Genomic DNA, 22,126 nt, shown 5'->3' on the forward strand with positions numbered 1-22,126 from the left:
ATTCCTGGTTTTGTCTTGTGCTAACTTGTGCATAAAACACAAGACACTTCCTGGCGTGATAAACATGCATTCTTATGCACATATAAAATAGTAAGTAGTACTATATACTACTATCTTTAATATTATTCACTGCTGCTTTTTTTGTAGGACAGATGTACATGAATTTAATGTGATATTTTATCATGTTATATCAGTTTGTTTGATTTATTTATTTATTCGTATGGAGTTTCCTCCCTTTTCTCCCCCCGTCCCTATTGGGGCGAGTTGAGCCCCCTTATGGGGGTTAAGTATTTATGGCTATAGATCCATGTGTTCACAGGGCCTGTTTGCTTGCTTGCAGTATGAAAAACGCCAGATAAACTAGCGGGAAAAACCCTACTGCTCGCGCCCAAGACTGGCTAACTTGGCTATGGCTGAGGAAGATCCTCAAATTCCTTATATCTTCGACGGGAATTGAACCTGGGACACTCCTTCCCCAGTCATATGGTTGTGAAGCGCACAGCCACTAGGCTAACCGCGTGGACAGCTTGTTTAATAAAAATTTATTACTGATTTAAAAAAAATTGATGATTGATAAAAATTTGACACATTGATTTCCAATCAATCTGTCAAATTCATATTTGATTTGGGGGTGGTGGGGGAAGGAATGAAAACTAGAATGGACAAAGCATGAAAAGATAAACTTCTTGTTAAGTATACTCTGCATATGAAGAAAATATTGGATTCCTTCTAAGCAATACCTTGTCATTGCTCCCCTTTCCTCCATATACCATTATTTGCACTCTTTCCTGCCAGACTGGCATCAGAATTATTCAGATTTCCAACTGTCTTAATAAACTAATAATGTTAAGACTAGTATGGAGTATTATCAAATGGCTCTTCTGGAGAATAATTTGACTTCTGTATTTATATGGAGAAGTGGCATCCTTCTCCCTCCTCCCATTCCAATCAAGGTACCTAGTACATCATTGAAGGACATCTTTTATATTAAATGGTTGCAGGAAGAATGATGATAAAGAAATGGAAAAATTCTGGTGAGATTCTTTTTCTGGAGTCCAAATATAATTTTAGCTACTTTGATCCTCCAGTAAACAAGATGGAATCATATCTACAATAAAAATCATCTGTTTTGCTTAGATTGTTTTGAGCAAAAAGTTATTGTGTGCTACTGAATAATAGTTTTGGTAAATCGCTGATTATTCTATATAATATCTCACATGATTAAAGATTTCTTTCATTTTAGGAGAATCTAAATTCTAGAAAAAATATAGTCTTGTTTAATAAGTTTTTGTTAAATTGATGATTTATTTTTTGCTTATAGAGATTAGAAATGCTGTATTATGTCATTTAGGATTTTCAATACATTCAATAAATTAAAGATGCCAAGAACTATATTCAAGTGTAAGCAAACAAAGTTTGTGCCTGAAGTAACTTCAAGACCAGGCAACTTGTATATAGAGGCTAATGACTTCACATCACTTGCCTTAGTATTATCCCATAATGCAAAGCACATATCTAACAGACATGTATAATGCTATGCATTATGGGAAAGGTCACTAAACTGGTCTGGGTAGTGAAATTTCACTATTTCATACCATAAACATCAGTCAAGATTTAGAAAAACAAGGTGGCAGCAGTTTGTGTGCTTTGTTCATTTTCTGATGTCTTGATAGCATTGATAGCTCTAAACTTAATTACTGTTGATGACTATGAGTGGTACAACATGACAGAATTTCATGCCGGCTGGGGCGTCGCTCGGTTAAACAAGGCCCCCGCTGTTTTCGCCAGAGAACCAGGGCAAGCACGAAAAGTCAGCCACTGGAACAAATCTGAAAACACACCCCAACTCAACATCACCAGAGTTCAAGATTGGTACTATCAACATAAGAAGCCTGAATGGCAAAGAAATAGAGCTAGCTGAGGAATTAGATAAGTACCAGATCGACATAATAGGGGTGACTGAAACAAAGAAGACAAAAACTGGTGAAATCTTTCTGAGCAATAAATACAAAATGTTATATTCAGGCAATGACAATCAAGGAAAAGATGGAGTAGCCATAGTATTTAACACAAAATATGAGGCTAATCTTCTTGAATGGCAGGCAGTCTCAAGTAGAGTGATGTGGGAAAATATGAGAATGGGGAACTGGACAATGAGACTTATTTGTGGCTATGGTCCTACTGAAGGTTCTACTAAGGTAGAAGTGGAGGAATTTTTTTGAGGCTCTAGAGAAAGCAACTGACACAATGAAAAAGGAAAAGTTGGTCCTTGTTGGGGATCTAAATAGCAGAGTAGGAAATGATTGTGAGACATACAAAAATATTTTGGAAAAATTTGGAGAAAAGAGCAAAGTTAATAATAATGGCAAATACTTGTTGGATTTCTGCTCAAGACATGGACTGGTTATTACTAACACCATGTTCCAACATAAAAATGTGCACAAATTCACATGGAGAGAAGAGGCAAGGAATAAGAAAAGTCTCATTGCCTATGTTATTGTTGATAGTGATGTTTTCTCCCTGGTGCAGACACCAGAGTGTACAGAGGATTTGAAATTGGAAGTGATCACTATTTAGTCTTGAGCAGGATAAAATTGAATTTCATTTTGAAAAGAAAAACATGTAAGAAAGTTTTAAAGTGAATAAAAGTTGAGCAGCTCTCAGATGTGAACTGTAGGCTAAAATACACAAAGATTATTGAGAAAAAAAAATGAAAGAGTTTGAGAACAGGAACCAAACCTTGGAGATTCAGGGGCAGGCCTTGAAGAAAACCCTGATTAATTCAGCCAGAGAGGGATGTGATGAGGTTGTCTGCAAGGATAGAAAAATCAGAACTCCCGGGTGGACAAAGGAAGTTAAAGAGGCAGTGAAGGAAAAGAAGAGAGCATATCGAAAGTTTCTGGCAAATAAGTTGGCTTGCGCTCTTAGAGGATATAGAGAAAAATTCAAGAATGCTAAACACTGTGTAAAACTAGCTAAACAAAAGTCATGGGAAGACTTTGGCAAGAACATAGAAAATAAATATCAAGAAGGTAGCAAGATATTCTGGAGGTTGTTGAAGAAGCTCAGAAATGGAGGAAAGAGTGTTGTAAAAGGAATTAGAGATGATAAAGGTGACACGAAAACTGGAGAAAAAGATATCCTTGAAGTATGGAGGAATTACTTCGAAAAATTGCTAAATGAAACAGCAGTGATAGCAAAGTGGTAAAAAACACTCAGCAGACATACAGTCAGGAATACATATACATACCTGAAGTAGAAAAAGCTATCAAAGGCTTGAAATGTGGTAAGACAGCAGGAATAGATGATATTTGACCAGAAATGCTGAAGTATGGAGATGTACAAGTCCTACAGTGGTTGCACTGCATAGTTCAGAAGGCCTGTACAGAGGGACGAGTTCCTGATGATTGGAGTAGAGCTCTCATACTATCCATATATAAAAAGGGAAATAAAACTGAATGTGAGAAATACAGAAGTATACCTGCTGAGTGTTCTTGGTAAGATTTATGCAAGTATATACTTGAGAAACGGTTGAGAAGAATTTTGGAAGAAAAGCCTGGAATCAAACCAAATAGAGGCTGTCAGGATCAGATCTTCACTTTACGAAAAATAGTTGAGAAATCATGGGAATATAACAAAGATCTGTATTTAATCTGGAAACCAGATCTGGAAAAGGCATATGACAAGATGCCAAGAGAGAAGCTATAACATTGACACCATATAACTGTAGCTATATGCTACAGTTATATGGTGTCAATGTTATATCAAGCAATACTTAGTCTTTATTTGAGTTGGAAGTCAGCAGTTAGAATTGAAGGAAGTACAGGAAGATGGGTTTAATGTTAAATCTGGTGTCAGACAAGGATGTACATTATCCCCCTCTGTTATTCATTATCTATATGGATCACCTTATGAAGGAAAGTGGTTTTAAACCTGCCGGCCTGGCTGGCCGAGTGGTTAGCGTATCTGCTCTCCAGCCAAAGGGCTGCTAGTTTCGAATCCCACTGTGGGCATGGATGTTTGTGAGTGTCTGTGGAAATACTAGTGGTGATGGCCAGTGGTAGATGGCGTTGGTGTAGTTGCAGTCATTTGGTGGATTGAGTAGTAGAGACAGAGCTGTAGAGCAGGTGCCCTCCCTCGATGAGTCCTTCGACTCCCTGGAGGTGTCAAATAATAATAATAATAATAAACCTGATATCAAAATTGGAGATGTTAAATCCGCTACAAGTCTGCAAGTTTCCCTGACTAAATGGAATAACTGTTGTAATAGATAGGGTATGAAGGTCAGCAATAACAAGAAAAGACAATGAAAATAGGCAGAATCATTGAAAATGTCAACTGCATTATGAACAGAGAACTTGTGGAAGAAGTAAAACATTTCAGCTACTTAGGCATGATTTTTAATGAAGATGGTAAATTAAATATGGAAATAGACAACAGAATCAACAAAGCTGGTATGGTAGGAAGTCAATTGAATAAATTCATATGGAATAAGAGAGAAATTAGTCAGAACACTAAATAGTATACAAGACAGTGTTCAAACCAGTTTTAAGTTATGGATTTGAGCGCTGGGTCAGAAGTAAAACACTTGACCAAAGACTAGAGACCGCAGATATGAGAGTCCTGAGAAAGATTAGAGCCATGAACAGATGGCATCAATGGTAATATCATATTAAAAATGAGGATATTGTCCGTATCCAGTAATGTGTTAACAGAGCTAATCTCAGGTGGGATGGTGGACGAGGAAAGATTAGCAAAACAGGTGATTTCTGCCAGGTTGGCAGGAAAACGACCCAGAGGAACACCAAGATATAGGTCGATTGATATGGTAAAAAGTGCCTTAGACAATAAAAATGTAAGATCTGATAATGTTGGAGTCTTGACAAGTAACAGACTGATTTGGAGGAAAATTGTAGATAGGAAGTTAGTAATGATGTAAATTTTTCATGTAGTACTATCATATCTTGTACACCCCTTGAGGGTACATGGCAGGAATTGATGATGATGTCTATGAGTGGAGAGTAGTTGCTCACTGATTTTCAAAAGTGAGTTAGGGTAAAAGAATAATGTCTACTCCAGATGTAAATAAAATTCATTAGTGAATTTTTTTATTTATAGTACTATCTATGAAAACTGAAAATGAGAATTATAGAGAAATTTCCCTTTTAATTGTTTTATGTATGCATCCAAAAACGTTAAAGATTTATGGAGTGTTCGATCGAATGGTAAAAAGGAACATATTATAGTATGTGCGAAGTGAGCTGAAAGGTTAGGATGTTCAAAAAATGAGAATGATGTTACCTGGGATAATCAGAAAATGAGTTAGGGTATAGTTAGGCAAGAGTTAATGAAAATGAAGAGTCAGGTTAAATGTATGGAGGAGGAAATTGAACATTTAAAGAAGAGAATAAATGATGTAAATGACAAGGCTAATAAGAGGAAGCAAGTATCTAGAGATGATAGGGTTGCTTTATATTCTGACTCAGTCATTAACCATCTCACCGGCCATTATGGATCAAATACGCATCCTCATACGCTTCGTATCCATCATATATTTTAATGTAATATCGATGGTATTACAATTTTAATATGCACTTCGCGTCCATGATAAACTCGACGTCTATAGATGTCTTGGCCGGTAGCATGGTTAAAAGTGTGGTAAAAAAAATAAGGTGCACAAGACATGCTTTACAAGTGGTACAATAAAACAAATATCAGATGCTTTGCATAGAAGGAAGGAAGGAATTGATGTCAGAGATAGTGGTGGGCACAAAAGACTTGGATAGTAAGACAAGGAATGTGGAAAGGGATTTGAAGAAGTTGTTGCAGGAAGAGAAGGATAATGGTGTTATTGGGAAAGCAGTTAGTTTGTTGCCCAAATATGACAGTAGTGAACTGAGAAGGAGAGCAGTGATACTGAATGACAAGATGACTGTGACATACATTCAATTTGTGAATGTGTGGAATAAATTCAAAGGGAAGTTAGAATAGTTCAAAGCTGAATGTGCATCTGAATGGGTTTGATGTTGGTCATTTGGAGTGATTGTTGTTTACTAAGAGTACACAGGATTCATACGAAATTAGCACCACTGTCTGATGCAGGTTATGGAAGGACAGGAAGAGGATGGATACAAAGGTGAGGAAGTGATTATATTAGGGCAAAGTGATGCAGTGCAAAATGGTGGGGATGATAAGAATATGAATGAAAATCGATCAGGGAAATGGGAATGGTCAGAATGAAGAGAGAAGTGCACTATAGCAGAGAGAGAGTAAAGAGTGATTGTGTTGGTGGAATGGCTTCAAAGAGTGGAGAATTGTTATGCTTCTATAGTATAGAGTATCAGAAATACAGGGGGCTGAGTTTGTAGCAGTGATTGAATCAGTATGTCCATTGACATAAGTGAAACTTGATTGACTGAGGATGATATACTGTCAGGACTTGAAATGGTAGGATATAGATTTTACTGAAAGGATAGAAAGATGAAGAGAGGATGGGGAGTATTGTTAATGGTAGCAGAGGAATTGTGTCCTTCAAGAGTTGAAGTATAAAACAGTAGTACGTGTGAAGATTTTGGATCTGTTTGGTGTGAAGTTGAGATCAACAGAATAGTATATCTAATAGGATGCTGTTATAGGCCAGGGATTGTGGAGAGTAATGATTTTGAAATGTTTAGACAAATTAGTTGGGCAAGTAAAAGGAAGATGATCCTAATGGGAGATTTTAATTATAGGAATGTGGATTGGGAAGAAGTGATAGTGCATAGGAACAAGGAGAGTGAATTTGTTGAGTTTCTGCAGGATAACTATCTAAAGCAGCATGTGATGGCAGCAAACGAGGTTTATTGGTGTTTAAATTTGGTGATATCCTCATAGGATGTGGTTGTGAATGAGATATCAACACTGCCACCTGTTGGTGAAAGTAATCATGAGGTATTGGTTTGGAAGATAGTCAAACAGGAAAAAGTTGTTATCAAGAAGGTCTATATGTGGAACTGTAAGGTGGGTGATTATAAGTTCCGTAGTCAACTGGCATCAATACACTGGGTTGATAATTGTGTAGAAAAGATGTTGACTGTTTGGGAAATGATAAGGCAGTATCTAACACAAGCTGTGCATAACTGCATACCAAGAGTTAACTGGATAAATAGAATAGGAGTGAGATGGATGAACGGCGAAATCAAGCAAGCAGTGTTACAAAAGAAGTTGTTATGGAGGAAGTACAAAACAGTTTGCAGTGAACAGATGCATGAAGAATATAAAGTACATGCCATAAAAAGTGACAAATGCGGTTAAAAAAGAAAATGTAGAATATGAGAGGGGATTGGCCAGTCTGGTGAAAGCTAATCCAAGGGAATTTTTCAACTATGGCAAGCAAGAGGGAAAATAATTATGGCAGGTTGATACTGGTGGATATAGTTGCAGAGTAACCATAGCAAATGATATAGTGGAATTATTTAATAAACACTTCATCAGTAAAGCAAAAGCAGATTATGAAAGGAAATTGGCCATGCAGGCTAAAGAGAATCCCAAACAGTTTTTTCAATATGTTGCAAGTAAAAGGAAAAATGCTCATGGTAGAATGATCTTAAAAAATGCTGAGGGTAGGGAGGTAACCGAATCAGTCGATATTGTGGAATTACTGAGCGAGCACTTTGCAAGAGTATATCATCCAGGTGGTGACTTTGCAGGAATGGAAGAACCAACAGCTTATACTGGAATTGTGATGAATGAAGTAGAGGTAACTAGTCTATTACAGAACCTCAATGTCAATACATCTGTGGGATTGGATGGTATACCAGCTCGTGTCGTGAGTGAAGCGGCCAAAGAATTGTCAATGCCCTTGACCATTTTGTTTAATTTGAGCCTCAGGACTGGGTCAGTCCCAAGGGGGTGGAAAGAGGGGAAAATAGTTCCACTGCACAAAGGTGGTTCCAAGGCTGCTGTTGAAAATTACCGGCCAATCAGCATAACAGGAATCATTATCAAGGTCTTAGAGAAAATAGTCAAGAGGAAAATACAAGATTGGATAGAAGAAAATGGGATACTGTATCGGGGACAGCATGGTTTTGTGAAGGGTAGGTCATGCCTCAGTAACTTGCTCACGTATTATAACACAGTGACGGCTGAACTGGAAAAGGGTAATGGGTTTATGGTGATTCTACTGGACCTTGCCAAGGCCTTTGACAGGATACCACATGGAATTCTAATCAGTAAATTGCAGCATATGGAAATGGACATAGGGTTGGTGAGATGGATAGGAGGGTGGTTGACGGAGAGATATCAGAGAGTGGTTTACTCAGGAGTAGAGTCCACAAGACGGCCTGTGACTAGTGGTGTGCCACAAGGATCTGTTCTTGGACCACTGCTGTTTAATTTGTTCATAAATGATATAGGAAAGGATCTGAGAGGAACAGTTCATTTGTTTGCGGATGATGCGAAGTTGGGTAGGGCAATAGTGAATGCAGATGACGTCAAAATTTTGCAGGATGATTTGGATAGATTGGAGGTCTGGGCTAAGGAGAATGGATGTCAGTTTAATGTGGCAAAATGTAAGGTTATGCATTTTGGGGTGAAAAGATTGGCGGCAGTTTACTGCATTGGTTTTGTGAAGGGAATTGTCCAGGAAATTGATGAGGCACGAGATTTAGGAGTGTTGGTAGATAAGGAATTGAAATTTAGGGGACACATTGCAAATGTGGCCAAATCAGCTCATCAAATCACTCGGTTGCTGAAGAATACGTTGACAAGCAGGTTATTGTTCAGATTTGGTCACCTGGGTTTCTTCTTGATGGGGAGGAGGTGGAGAGGATCCAGAGGCGAGTGACCAAGATGATAGCAGGTCTGTGGAATGAACCGTATGAGAACAGGTTGAGGATTTGTGGGTTGCAAAAATTGGTTGATAGGCGGAGGAGGGGAGATATGATTGAGACATTCAAATTACTGAAGGGTTTCTATAAAATTAATTCAGAAGATATTTTTGAGAACAGGGCTAGTTGTGGGAGGACTAGGGGACATCCATGGAAACTGGGCAAAAGTGTGGTTAGTAAAGGTGTTAGAGCTGGGTTCTTTACTTTTAGAGTAGTGAATGAGTGGAATGCGCTCCCTGAGTCTGTGGTGGATGCTGTGACAGTGAATGAGTTTAAGGCGAGGTATGATAGATACTGTATGAATGTCAAATAGTTGTGATGAATATGATTTGGGGCCTCCCTTGATGAGTCTGACTCCCTGGAGTTGCCCGTAGTAATAGTAATATCATAGTGGTGTGAATGATGCTGTGCAACATGTAGAAGGGAGGCAAGAATTAGGAGAATTAAAGGTGAAAGAATTAGAGGTGTATCAAATGTTGCTTGGGTTAGATGTTAATAAGGCTGTGGGAATGGATGACATATCACCACGTAAAGCATGTTAATTTGAGAGCAGAAGTTTCCAGTTATAGACTAGTCTATAAATATGCAGTTGTGATCAAAGTGTTGGAAAAATTGGTAAGAAATAGAATACCGGATTGGCTTGATGGACATAAGATTCTCTGTGATGGTTAGCATGAGTTTATGAAGGGCAGGTCCTGTTTTAGCAATCTTCTTATGTTTTATGATATACAATCAGTCACAGATAAAATAGCAAGATTGCTTTGCCAACAAAACTTGAAGGTTGCCTTCAGCCCATTCAATAAAATTTCTAATTACCTGAAACCTCCACATCCGCCACTTAACCAGGCGTCTACAAGATCAGTTGCAATTGTGGTCTACACTACATAGGACAGACAGGCAGATCTGGAGAGATACATTAATCAGAACATTTCAAGGACATTGAGAATGAAAGAAAGCACAAATCAGGATTAGCAGTGCATACAACAGAAATAAAACATCAAGTAGAATGGCAACAACTTAAAATGCTCCACATAAATTTAAATTTTTACACAATAGCATTCAAAGAATCAGCTGAAATGATGAAACATCCTCTACAGTGTAACAAAAAACAAGGGATGATTTTATATCAAGTCTAGACTTCTTTAATCCACCATAACATACTTGTATCTACCAGTAATACACTTCAAACCATGAACCAGCAGCCAGAGTAATAGCAAATGCACTTTCCATTGTTTAAATGAGTTGAACTATTTTTCAATAGAAATGTTATCTGTTTTTTACTTGCTTTCTAGTTTTTTAGTTTATTTGTGTTATTTTCTGATGAAGTACAACAAAGTATTTCATGAAACTGTAAATAAAAAATAAAAAATTACTTTCTATTTGGCATCTTTATTTGCAGTTAAATACTAGATAAAATATTTCTAGAATATCCTATCTTCACAAAAGCCTATACAATGATAAAGAAACTGCTGGTTGATAAATTGCAGCTGTCTTTAATTTAATCTTTAACAGTGTGTTAGAGATGGAAAAGATAAAGATACCCAAACAATGGAAAGAAGCGATGTAATTCATGTAAGTAATATATAAGTACTAAAATTCCAAAGGTAGGAGATCTCACTAAATGGGAAAATTGGAGGGTAATTAGTCTGCTGTCAGTACCTGCAGAAATTTTCTGTAAAATATTGATGAATATAATTAAAAGTGGATTTGAAAAGTGCACCACATTTTTTACCTTAAGGAACATCACTGAACAATGCATACAATTTAGATAGTTATGCTTAAATTTTATAGATTTTGCCAAAGCATTTGACAGTATTCATAGAGAAACATTATGGATAATTATTAGAAGCTGTGGATTCCTGATAAATATGTGAGAATAATAAAAGACATATATGAAGGAAGTAAAAGTTGTGTTATTTAATAGCAAACAACAACAGAATGGTTTGAGCTAAGAACTGATGTGAGAAGTGTTATATAATGTCTGGTTTACTGTTTAACATAGTTATTGACTGGATTATGAGTCAAGTTCAGGTGTGTTAATATGGATATTGATATCATTAAAATACAATGATATATAAAATTGGAAGCATTATATAGAACAGCTGCAAAGGTTGGTCTTAAAATAAATATAGTTCTTAAATTGAACAGCAAATGTGAAAGGAATTAAGAATTTATATACTTGAGAGTAAATGTAGATACTGAAAGTAGAAGAACTGACAAGAATATAATGCAAGGATTGACATACTGCTTTCAGAAAATGAAATAACATATGGAATTCATCCAAATATCATTAGAAAACCAAAATAAATATCTTCAGTAGCAGTGCTAAGGCCATATTATTATATGGATCAGTTACATGGAAACTGACCAAAGAACAGAGACTAAATTAAATAATTTTGAAACAAAATGGCTGCGTAAAATATAAAAAATATTTTGGCCCCAACATTTAAAAAACGATGACCTATATAAACTGACTGAGCAAAAAAAGTATTACCAGTGAAATAAAAAAAAAAAAAATGGAGATGAAATTCACATACCGAATTTGGACATCGGAGAGATTTAAAGAGTAGCTTTGACATGGATTCCAGAAGGTAAAAAGGAAAGCCTAAATTAATTTGGCAGAGAATGACAGAAAAGGAAAGAAGAATCGTTGGTTGGAAGAGAGAGTCAGGATTAGTGGCACAACACAGAGGTATCTGAAAGAAACAGATCTCAATCTTATGTACCATGAGGCACAAATAGGATAAGTAAGTAATTTATTAGCTAAATAAATTTAGTTAATAATTATTATCTCTAGATATGTGTTTTCTTTACTAAGTATCAACATGGGTTCTACAGAAAGTTCCAATTTATTTATTTACGCATATGGCTTTGTGAAACTGACAAGTGAAATGTACAATCACAATCTCTAGAAACAAATCATGAAAATCTTAACATGTAAAAGTTCATTACATAAAAGGTACAAACTGCATTCCAAGTCTTCCTTTTTTTTTAAAAAAAAAAAGTAATGTGTTATAATCAAGTCAGGAAAATTATCATCCTACTGCACCAAATATGACAAGACTGCATGTTCTCTCAAGGCATCACAACACAAATGGAGCTGTATCCAAGGTTTTATTAGAGAACAGTTGTGACTATTGTGAAGCAGTAGTCACAACTTGACCCATTAGAGAAAACCCATTTCACTTTGCATCATCATATTCTAGCACGAGGAGGAGTTCAGCTGATACTTCAACGAGGACTGTGAGAGCAGCTATGAGAATAACATATTCATGGTGAACGGACCTTGAATTTTCTATTTCCTCCATAACCACCGTCACCACCATACCAACTACAGGTCAATGTCCAGACTGGAAGCCAATCCAAGGTCTCATCCGTCACCTTGCAGATGTCCTGTAGGCCACTACCGTGAAATTGGTGCCTTGGGCAATCGTTCACAATATGAGTAATTGTCTGAGCCACAGGAGAACAATCACAATAAGGGTGATCACACAGCCCCCATTTATGTAGTAGGTAGCCACATCTGCCCTGGTTAGTTCTGATCCTGTTGACTGATGACCAAATCTTTCTAGGAAAGCAAAACCAAGCTGCAGAGCACAGGGATCTTCTACCAGGAAGCTGTTTGTTGGGAGATTGTTGGACCAGTATTCTCTTCACATATCAGGTGTTGATGGCAGGGTAGCTGAAGAGAGTTCGTCCATGGCCCAGAGAGGCTTTCTAGATTTTAGGCAAAGACCAGGTGGATTTATAAGAGTCTGGTGCAGGGGCAGGAGTGGGTTGCTCATTGCTTTATTAAATTCTTTAAACGAGGCTTGTCTTCTCCGTATGTTTGGTAGAGCAATGTTAGATAGGACAGGCAGCCAGGAGAGATGGGTGCTTTTCACTGTCCCACTAATTGTGCTCATGGTAGAGTTTAGCTGAGTGTCTATAATGTTAGTATGAGCACTTCTTTCCCAAACAGGGCACAATATTCTGCTGCAGAGAATGCGAGAGCTAGTGCAGATGACCTTAGGACTTCTGCACCACAACCCCAGGTTGATCCAGCGAGCCTTGAAATGATATTGTTTCTTGTTTTAATTTTGTTGTATAGGTTGGTGATGTGTCTTTTATTGGTTAAACTTCTGTCCAGGCTCACTCCAAGATATTTCGGGTGGGGCTCGTGCTCTACCATTTTTCCACAGAAAGAAAGGTTGAGGTGTCGGTTTGCCTCTGCATTGTTCAGGTGAAATACTGTGAACACAGTTTTTGTTGGATTTGGCTTCAAGTACCACTGCTTGAAGTACTCTTCTAAGATGTTCAGGTCTGTGTTCAAGGTTGGCAAAGCAGGTAGATTGATGTAGGATCGCTAGGGCATCAGCATACATATACTTGCTTGAGCTGGTGTGTGGTAAGTGATACATGTAAAAAAAAAAAAAATCAGCTAACGCCTTTTTATTTCCGTATACGGGGAGTAGGCGAGGCCATTTAGCACTATCTAACTTTTGGAGACTGAGTGGGCAGTTCAATCTCCACTGTTACCAGTCAGAGATAGATGGCCCAACGCTATCACTAATTAAGCGGTACACAGTGAAGAGAGACAGCTCAAATGTGCCGTCATCTCGTGGTCCCTAACCCTAACACAACATATTTAATGTCTGAAATAATGTGGGTTCTACGGTCGATTTTCTTGAGTTTACGGGACGAAAAAACCGAGTTTCCGGGAGGAAAAACCCGCTTGCCCGTGTCAGAGATCGACTAACTTGGGAACCGGTCAAAAAATGGCTTAGAAAAATTTCCTCTAGTCACCGACTTGACTCGAAACCAAGTCTTCTTTCGTGCGGCCAAGCGCCATGGTGGGCAAACGCCACATCCACTGAGATACACAGGCTCTGAGTGGTACATGTAAATATTAAAAAATCAAGGGAATAACACAGAGCCCTGAGGGAGACCATTGTAAAGGTATCTGGGCCTGCTCTTTTTTTTCGCCAATATGGACCCAGATCTTCCTGTTGGAGAGAATGGATTCAAAAAACTGGAAAGTTTTTTTGTGCCTTATAATATTTCCTAGCTTTAGGAGGAGGCCCCTGATCCAGACTGTGTCATAAGATGATGTTAGGTCAATGAAAGTGGCTCCAGATTTAAATTTCTTCTGGAAGCCTGCTTCAATCTGTGTTGTCAGGGCCAAGACCTGGTCACAACAGCTTCTTCCTGTTTGTTCAATCGGGAGTGCTCTTTCGATCAATGGTGAAATTCTTTTAAGGAGAATTCTTTCAAAGAGCTTAAAGGTGGAGCAAAGCAAGGAGATAGGTCGTAGATTTTTCGATTTGTCGTAGAAAGTTCCAATAAGGAAGATAGAGGAATTTTTTAAGTCATAAGAGGATGCAGCTGTGACATGAAAAGATAGTTGTTGAATTTTTTTTTTTCACCATCATCATCATCATCATCAAATTCCTGCCATGTACCCTCAAGGGGTGTACAGAATATGATAGTACTACATGAAAAAAATTACATCATTATTAATTTCCTATCTACAATTTTCCTCCACATCAGTCTGTTACTTGTCAAGACTCCAACATTATCAGATCTTATATTTCTATCATCTAAAGCACTTTGTACTGTATCCATCCACCTATATCTTGGTCTTCCTCTGGGTCGTTTTGCTGCCAACCTGGCAGAGAACACTTGTTTTGCTAATCTTTCCTCGCCCATTTGGTTTAAGTGACCATACCACCAGAGATTAGCTCTGCTAACGCATTCCTGGATGCTGACAATGTCAAGTTCTTTCTTAATATCCTCGTTTTTAATATGATATTGCCATTGATGCCATCTGTTCACGCCTATAATCTTTCTCAGGACTCTCATATCTGTGGTCTCTAGTCTTTGGTCAAGTGTTTTACTTCTGACCCAGCTCTCAGATCCATAAGTTAAAACTGGTTTGAACACTGTCTTGTATACAGCTAATTTAGTGTTCCGACTAATTTCTCTCTTATTCCATATGAATTTATTCAATTGACTTCCCACCATACCAGCTTTGCTGATTCTGTTGTCTATTTCTATATTTAATTTACCATCTTCAGTAAAAATCGTGCCTAAATAGCTGAAATGTTTTACTTGTTCCACAGGTTCTCCATTCACAACACAGTTGACATTTTCAATGATTCTGCCTATTTCCATTGTCTTTGTCTTTTTATTGCTGACCTTCATACCATATCTATTACAACAGCTATTCAATTTAGTCAGAGAATCTTGCAGACTTGTAGCAGATTTATTTAGAAGTATAACATCATCTGCATAAAACAAAGAGCTGACAATAACATCTCCAATTTTGATATCATGTTTAATACCACTTTCCTTCATAATGTGATCCATATAGATAATGAATAACAGAGGGGATAATGTACATCCTTGTCTCACACCAGATTTAACATTAAACCATCTTCCTGTACTTCCTTCAATTCTAACTGCTGACTTACAACTCAAATAAAGACTAAGTATTGCTTGATATAATGCCCCATTGACACCATATAACTGCGGCGTATTGAATAGCTTCTCTCTTGGCACCTTGTCATATGCCTTTTCCAGATCGACAAAACTTAAATACAGATCTTTGTTATATTCCCATGCTTTCTCGACTATTTGTCGTAAAGTGAAGATCTGATCCTGACAGCCTCTATTTGGCCTGAATCCAGCTTGTTCTTCACCAAGCTTTTCTTCCACAATTCTTCTCAATCGTTTCTCAAGTATACTTGCATAGATCTTGCCAGGAACACTCAGTAGGGAAATACCTCTGTAATTCTCACATGCAGTTTTATTTCCCTTTTTATATATGGGTACTATGAGAGCTCTACTCCAATCATCGGGAATTCGTCCCTCTGTCCAGGCTTTCTGAACTATGCGGTGCAGCCACTGTAAGACTCTTATACCACCATACTTCAGCATTTCTGGTCGAATATCATCTACTCCTGCTGCCTTTCCACATTTCAAGCCTTTGATGGCTTTTTCTACTTCAAGTATGGATATGTATTCCTGACTGCATGCCTGGTCAGTGTTTTTTACCACTGTGCTGTCATCACTGCTTGTTTCTTTTGTTTCATTTAGCAGTTTTTCAAAGTAATTACTCCATACTTCAAGGATATCTTTTTCTCCTGTTTTCATGTCACCTTTATCATCTCTAATTCCTTTTACAGCACTCTTTCCTCCATTCTTAAGCTTCTTCAACAACCTCCAGAATATTTTGCCACCTTCTTGATATTTATTTTCTATATTCTTGCCAAAGTCTTCCCATGACTTTTGTTTAGCTAGTTTTACACAGTGTTTAGCATTCTTGCATTTGTCTCTATATTCTCTAAGAGCACAAGCTGACTTATTTGACAGGAACTTTTGGTATGCTTTCTTCTTTTCCTTCACTGCCTCTTTAACTTCCTTTGTCCACCAGGGAGTTCTGATTTTTTTATCCTTACAGATAACCTCACCACATGCCTCTCTGGCAGAATCAATCAATGTTTTCTTCAGAGTTTGCCACTGAATCTCCAAGGTTTGATTCCTGTTCTCAAACTCTTTCATTTTTTCTTCAATAATCTTTCTGTATTTTAGCCTACAGTTCACATCTGAGAGCTGCTCAACTTTTATTCGCTTCAAAACTTTCTTACATGTTATTCTTTTCAATATGAAATTCAATTTTATCCTGCTCAAGACTAGATAGTGATCACTTCCAATTTCAAATCCTCTGTACACTCTGGTGTCCTGCACCAGGGAGAAAACATCACTATCAACAATAACATAGTCAATGAGACTTTTCTTATTCCTAGCCTCTTCTCTCCATGTGAATTTGTGCATATTTTTATGTTGGAACATGGTGTTAGTAATAACCAGTCCATGTCCTGAGCAGAAATCCAATTTTTTTTTCACTTGGTTATAAATTAAATTAAACATGCCAAGAAATTATATTCTTGTTTTAATCCTTTATTCAAGTGTAAGCAAACAAAGTTTGCACTTGAAATATCTTCATGACTAGACTGCTTGTATATATATAGGCTAATGACTTAACATTAATGGCCTTAGTTGTAATACAAAACACACATCCTTTCGGGTGTGTATAATGCTATGCCTTATGAGAAGGGACACTACCCAGACAAGTTTAAACCTTTTCATTAGTGGGAGCCAGACCTAGAAGTAATGCCAAGCTTGCAGTAATGCAGAAGTAATATATTTCATATAAAGGATTCAACAGCAATATAATTTCTTGGCATCTTTAATTTAATTTGTAACCAAGTGAAAAAACTTTCAACAATTGGCTCTAATCAAGAGTATTTTAATAATAAGATGTTACACCTTTCACTACTTATATATGGGAAATATATGATTTCTGCATTGCTTCAACCTTGGTATCCCTTCTGAATCCTGTTCCCATTGATGAGATCTTAATCAAAGTTGAAACAGGTCTCAACAGTGGCCCCTTCCACAATGTATAGCATTATACACACCTGAAAGAGTGTGTGCTTTGCATTAAGGTATAATACAAGACTATCAATATGAAGTCATTAGTCTCTGTGTATACAAATAACCCAGTCGTGAAGATACTTGATGTGCAAATTTTGTTTGCTTACATTTGGATAAAGGATTAAACAAGAATATAATTTCTTGACATCTTTAATTTAATTTGACATAAAAAGAAATTGGTTTCCTGATTGGAGATTAAAAAAAAAAAAATGAAGTAGAAAATTAATACCAGACATAGAAATGTTTTGAAAAAATATGGAGAAAATTCTAAACTAATAATAATGGTAAGTGCCAAGTGGATTTTTGTTTGTATTATGGGTTAGTTATTTCTAATACCATGTTCCATTATAAAGAAGTGCATAAATTCACATGGAGAGAAGATGCAAGGAATAAAGTATCACTGCAATAATTTGGAGTGACATTTCTTGCTAGGTCAGAAGACAAGAGCACACAGTGGATTTGAAATAGGAAATAATCACTATTTAGTTTTGAGCAGAATCAAAATGAATTTCATATTGAAAAGAAAAATATGTACAAAAGTTTTACAAAGTCAAGTAGCTTTCAAAGATGAACTATAGACACATATATACAAATATTACTCAGTTAAAAATAACTTTGGAAACAAGTACCAAGTCTTGGAGACTTATTGACAGACTCTGAAGAAACACTGACTGCAGACAACTTCACCACATGACTGTGGTGAAGTTGTCGGAAGGATAGAAACACTATGTTCTGTATTAAGAAAGTTAAAAATGGCAGTCATAGAAAAGAAGAAAGTGTATTGAAAGTTTACCACTTATGCATGGGCTCTGAGAAAATATAAACAAAAATGTAAGAAACTAAAGCAATGTTTAAAAGTAGCTAAACATGTCATTAGAGGATTTTGGTAAGAACAAGAAAGATAGATATCAGGAAGGTAGCAAAATTTCTGGAGTCTACAGATGATGAAAGATGACATGAAAACTGAATATAAAGATATTCTGGATGTCTGATGTAATTACTTTGAATTATTGCTAAATGAAACAGTTCACAAAACACTGGTAGAAAATATTCAAGAGGAATGTAATCTGGAATACATATTAATACTAGAAGCAGAAAACATCATCAAAAACTTCAAATGAAAAAGCAGCTGAAGTAGATAATATTCAACCAAAAATTCTCAAATATGGAGGTATAAAAGTTTTAGAATAACTGCAGTGCATAATTCAGGAGACCTGGTCAGAAGATCAAATTTTGGATGAGTGGAGCAGATGCCTCATAGCATCTAGCTATAAAATGTGAAATAAAGCAGAATGTGAGTGTTCCAAAGGAATTGCCTTCTGAATGTTCCAGATAACGTTTATGCTAGCACAGTCAATTAGAAGCTAAGAAATATCATGGAAGGGAACAATTTTCACTTTTATATTTGCCAAGAAATTATATTCTTGTTTAATTCTTTATTCAAGTGTAAGCATGTGAAGTATCTTTACAACTAGGCTACTTGTATAGAATCTGATGACTTCATATCAATTGCTTTAGTATCCCATAATGCAAATCACACTTCCTTTCAGATGTGTGTGTGTGTGTGTAAAATGTTAAGGTATGAAGGAAAGGTCAATATCCAGACTACACTAGTGTCCAAAACCTAAGCATGAACACTATTTCTGAAGATTACATCTGCAAATTCAGATGAATCAGCTTGTGGCAATTTGTATAACTGACTATTTTGAGTGATTTGTGTTTGAAGGAATCTCTTTTTATGAAGGAATAAAGTTGTAAACTTGGATGTCTTGTATTGTCTCAAAGACATCATCTAAATGATTTCATGTTGAAAGTCTTTTTTCACTTGGTTAGACGATAATAAATTTAGTTTAATCCTTTATCCAAGTGTAAGCAAACAAAGTTTGCACCTGAGATATCTTCAGGTCTGAGGCAACTCATGGTAAAGGTGGACCAAGCTCTCATCACTCCTTGTCTCAGTATCTCCCATAATGCCAAGCACATCTCCTTGCGAACATGTATAATGCTATGCATTAAGGGAAGAGCCACAACCCAGACTGGTTTCAACCTTTATTGAATGTTCAAGTACAGGTCAAACTCCAAAAACTGAGCGTTATTCCCCCTCAGTAAGAGGCTCACCCTGCCACTGAGAAGAACTCTCAGAACTGGTTGGCTCTACACCATGGCAGGCTCACCCCACCACCGAGCAGATCTGCTCATATCTCATCCGAGGTGTAACAGCAACAGCCATGCCTCAGTTAACTTCACGAGCCACAGCATTGCCATTCATTATCCCTCCCCACCCAGGACCTGAGTGACAGCAACAGCCGAGCCTCAGTTAAAACTTCACGGATTACAGCATTGCCATTCATCACCCAAGCTTCCAACCAGTTTCGACCTTTATTGAGATCTCGTCAGTGGGAGCCAGGCCCAGAAGTGGTGATACTAAGGCAGAAGCAATGGAGAAGTCATATTTACCTATACGAGTTGCCAAAAGGTTTACCACTTTATTATTAAATTACTCTGGATTTAGAGAAAGATGCTGGAGGTTTTTCCCTACTTGGTTAGACTATAATAAATTTAGTTTAATCCTTTATCTAAGTGTAAGCAAACAAAGCTTGCGCCTGAAGTATCTTCAGGTCTGAGGCAACTCGTGGTAAAGGCGGACCAAGCTCTCATCACTCCTTGTCTCAGTATCTCCCATAATGCAAAGCACATCTCCTTGCGGACATGTATAATGCTTTTTTACCACGAGTTGCCTCAGACCTAAAGATACTTCAGGCACAAACTTTGTTTGCTTACACTTAGATAAAGGATGCTATCATCATCATGTTTGTCATGTATTTACAGTTAATTATAATAGCAAAAACATTATACACTTCGGTGGGTTTGCCTTTTTTTCAGGTCACACCAAGCTAACCACAGATTTTGTCAGGAGCAATAGAAATCTTGTGCATTCCGAAACCTGGATGCTTCATACAGGAGCTTGTAACTAAAGCTGATTTCTTTCTAACACTAGAAATTGACCTTATGAGCATCCTTATTTTTACAGGTATAATATTCACACTATGACAGTAACATGCTTAGGCCATTAAGTGGCTAAAAATTACAGACCATGAGAGAACAGCAGAGTGCAAGATAATGATATAATTACAAATGCAAATAACACTCCATAAATGCAGTGCTACTGCTATTGTTACCCATCCAAAAAAAAAGTATATATCATATTGCAATGATTATTTTATTAACAATTATGTGATACCGATGATCCTTAACACTAAGTAATTACACTATATCTGGTTTAGGTTTGATATTCCTCGAAGAAAAGAGGAATTCTTTACGCCAGCACAACGCTCCAGAATTGTAGACTTCATTTTGAAGCGCAAAAGTTTTACAAATGACCCAACTGATGTATTTGGTTTTGGTAAGTAATTAAGAGTATTAACTTTTTTTTTAGTGTTTTGATTACTATTATCTGATGCTCGTTATCTAACAATTTTTTTTGAAAGGTTATGAAGAACATAATATAGAAAATATTTTATAATTGACAATTATAGTAAGATAAAATAATAAACTGTAAAAATGCACAGTTTTTTATATCCCAAATACTCTAAACTCTTGTTATAATAAACTTGTAGTGACAATATAAATAGTTTGATCAAGTGAATTTCTTTTAGCATATACCCTGTATGTATAGAGCATTCATCAGTATACTTTTCAGCAGACATGATTTTATGTTTGAGATACAGTCAACTCTCACCATAAATAAAGGATGAAGTGTTTATGCATGAGAAATTCGATGCTGTACTGTATAAACACTTCATCCTTTATTTTATAAGGCATTCAGAAGTAAAACAATTCAAATATTGTATTAGCATATGATTCTTTGCAGTTTAGTATAGTTTGTACTGCATTGTCTATCTATTAAAGAGCTGCATTTCACTTTATCATCATTCTCATCCATTCAGAATGGGTTGAGTGCTCCATGGATTCTTTTTTCCTTCATTGGGTTCTGTCCTTTGCTAGCCTTGCCATCTGTTGGAATGAGGTCAAGCCTGAGTGGATCTTCAAGGCATCACACCATCTTCTTGGTCTTCCTCTGTCTTGGTCACCCAAACCCTTCCATAAAGAAGGACATAAGGCAGTCTTTCTTGGTGCATCTGTAACTGTCTTTTGTGTAGATTATTTAGTGTTATCAGTGTAACACAACTCTTCCCTTACTTTATCATTTGTCTTTTTTTTTTTTTTTTCACTCTGCTTTGTACTGTTGATTCTTCTTAAGCACTTTAATTCAAAACCTTTTAATCTGTCTTCTTTTTGTATGTCAATGATCCTCTGAAATCCTCAACTAGTTTCTAAAATGAAGATTTCATCACTGGTTCCTCTTCCATCTTTGAATTCCGTTTGTTCTTCTTCCAATACTTCCCCATACTCTTTTTTTTATTCTATTTTGAATGATTCTAATAAATATCTTGTAAGCATGACTCAGCAATGATATGAGTCTTATATTTTCTTTTATCTCCTTTTTTATGTATTGGGATGATTTTACCGAGTCTCCAGTCATCAAGAATTTCCTCTTTATCTAATATTAGGTTGTATAAATAGGTACCGTATAGTCCTTTCTCCCTTTCCCTCTCACTGTTCTTTTTCTTTTGGGATACTATTATGTCCAGTGCCTTTTTCATTTTTTACTGATTTTATTGCCATGATAATTTCTTCTATAAATTTTGGTTTGGATTCTGTTTGATGTATTTGTGTAGTATGATGGACCTGATGGGAGATACTTTTATTTTTGAATAATT

General features: G+C 36.7%; 1 protein-coding gene across 5 annotated transcripts in view; it reads left to right on the plus strand.

Annotated features, from left to right (window-relative positions):
- LOC150093725 (anoctamin-5-like) overlaps positions 1 to 22,126 on the plus strand; it is a 276,581-nt gene that overhangs the window by 80,939 nt on the left and 173,516 nt on the right. For all 5 annotated transcript variants that reach the window (XM_090413123.1, XM_090413120.1, XM_090413121.1 and 2 more), the window contains one exon: positions 20,630 to 20,748. In XM_090413123.1, coding sequence (XP_090269249.1) covers positions 20,630 to 20,748 — 119 coding nt within the window. The remainder of the gene's footprint in view (positions 1 to 20,629; positions 20,749 to 22,126) is intronic.

The sequence above is a fragment of the Typopeltis vanoorti genome, chromosome 23, assembly GCF_054136105.1.
Source record: "Typopeltis vanoorti isolate ZY-2024b chromosome 23, IOZ_Tvanoo_1.0, whole genome shotgun sequence".
NCBI lineage: Eukaryota > Metazoa > Arthropoda > Arachnida > Uropygi > Thelyphonidae > Typopeltis > Typopeltis vanoorti.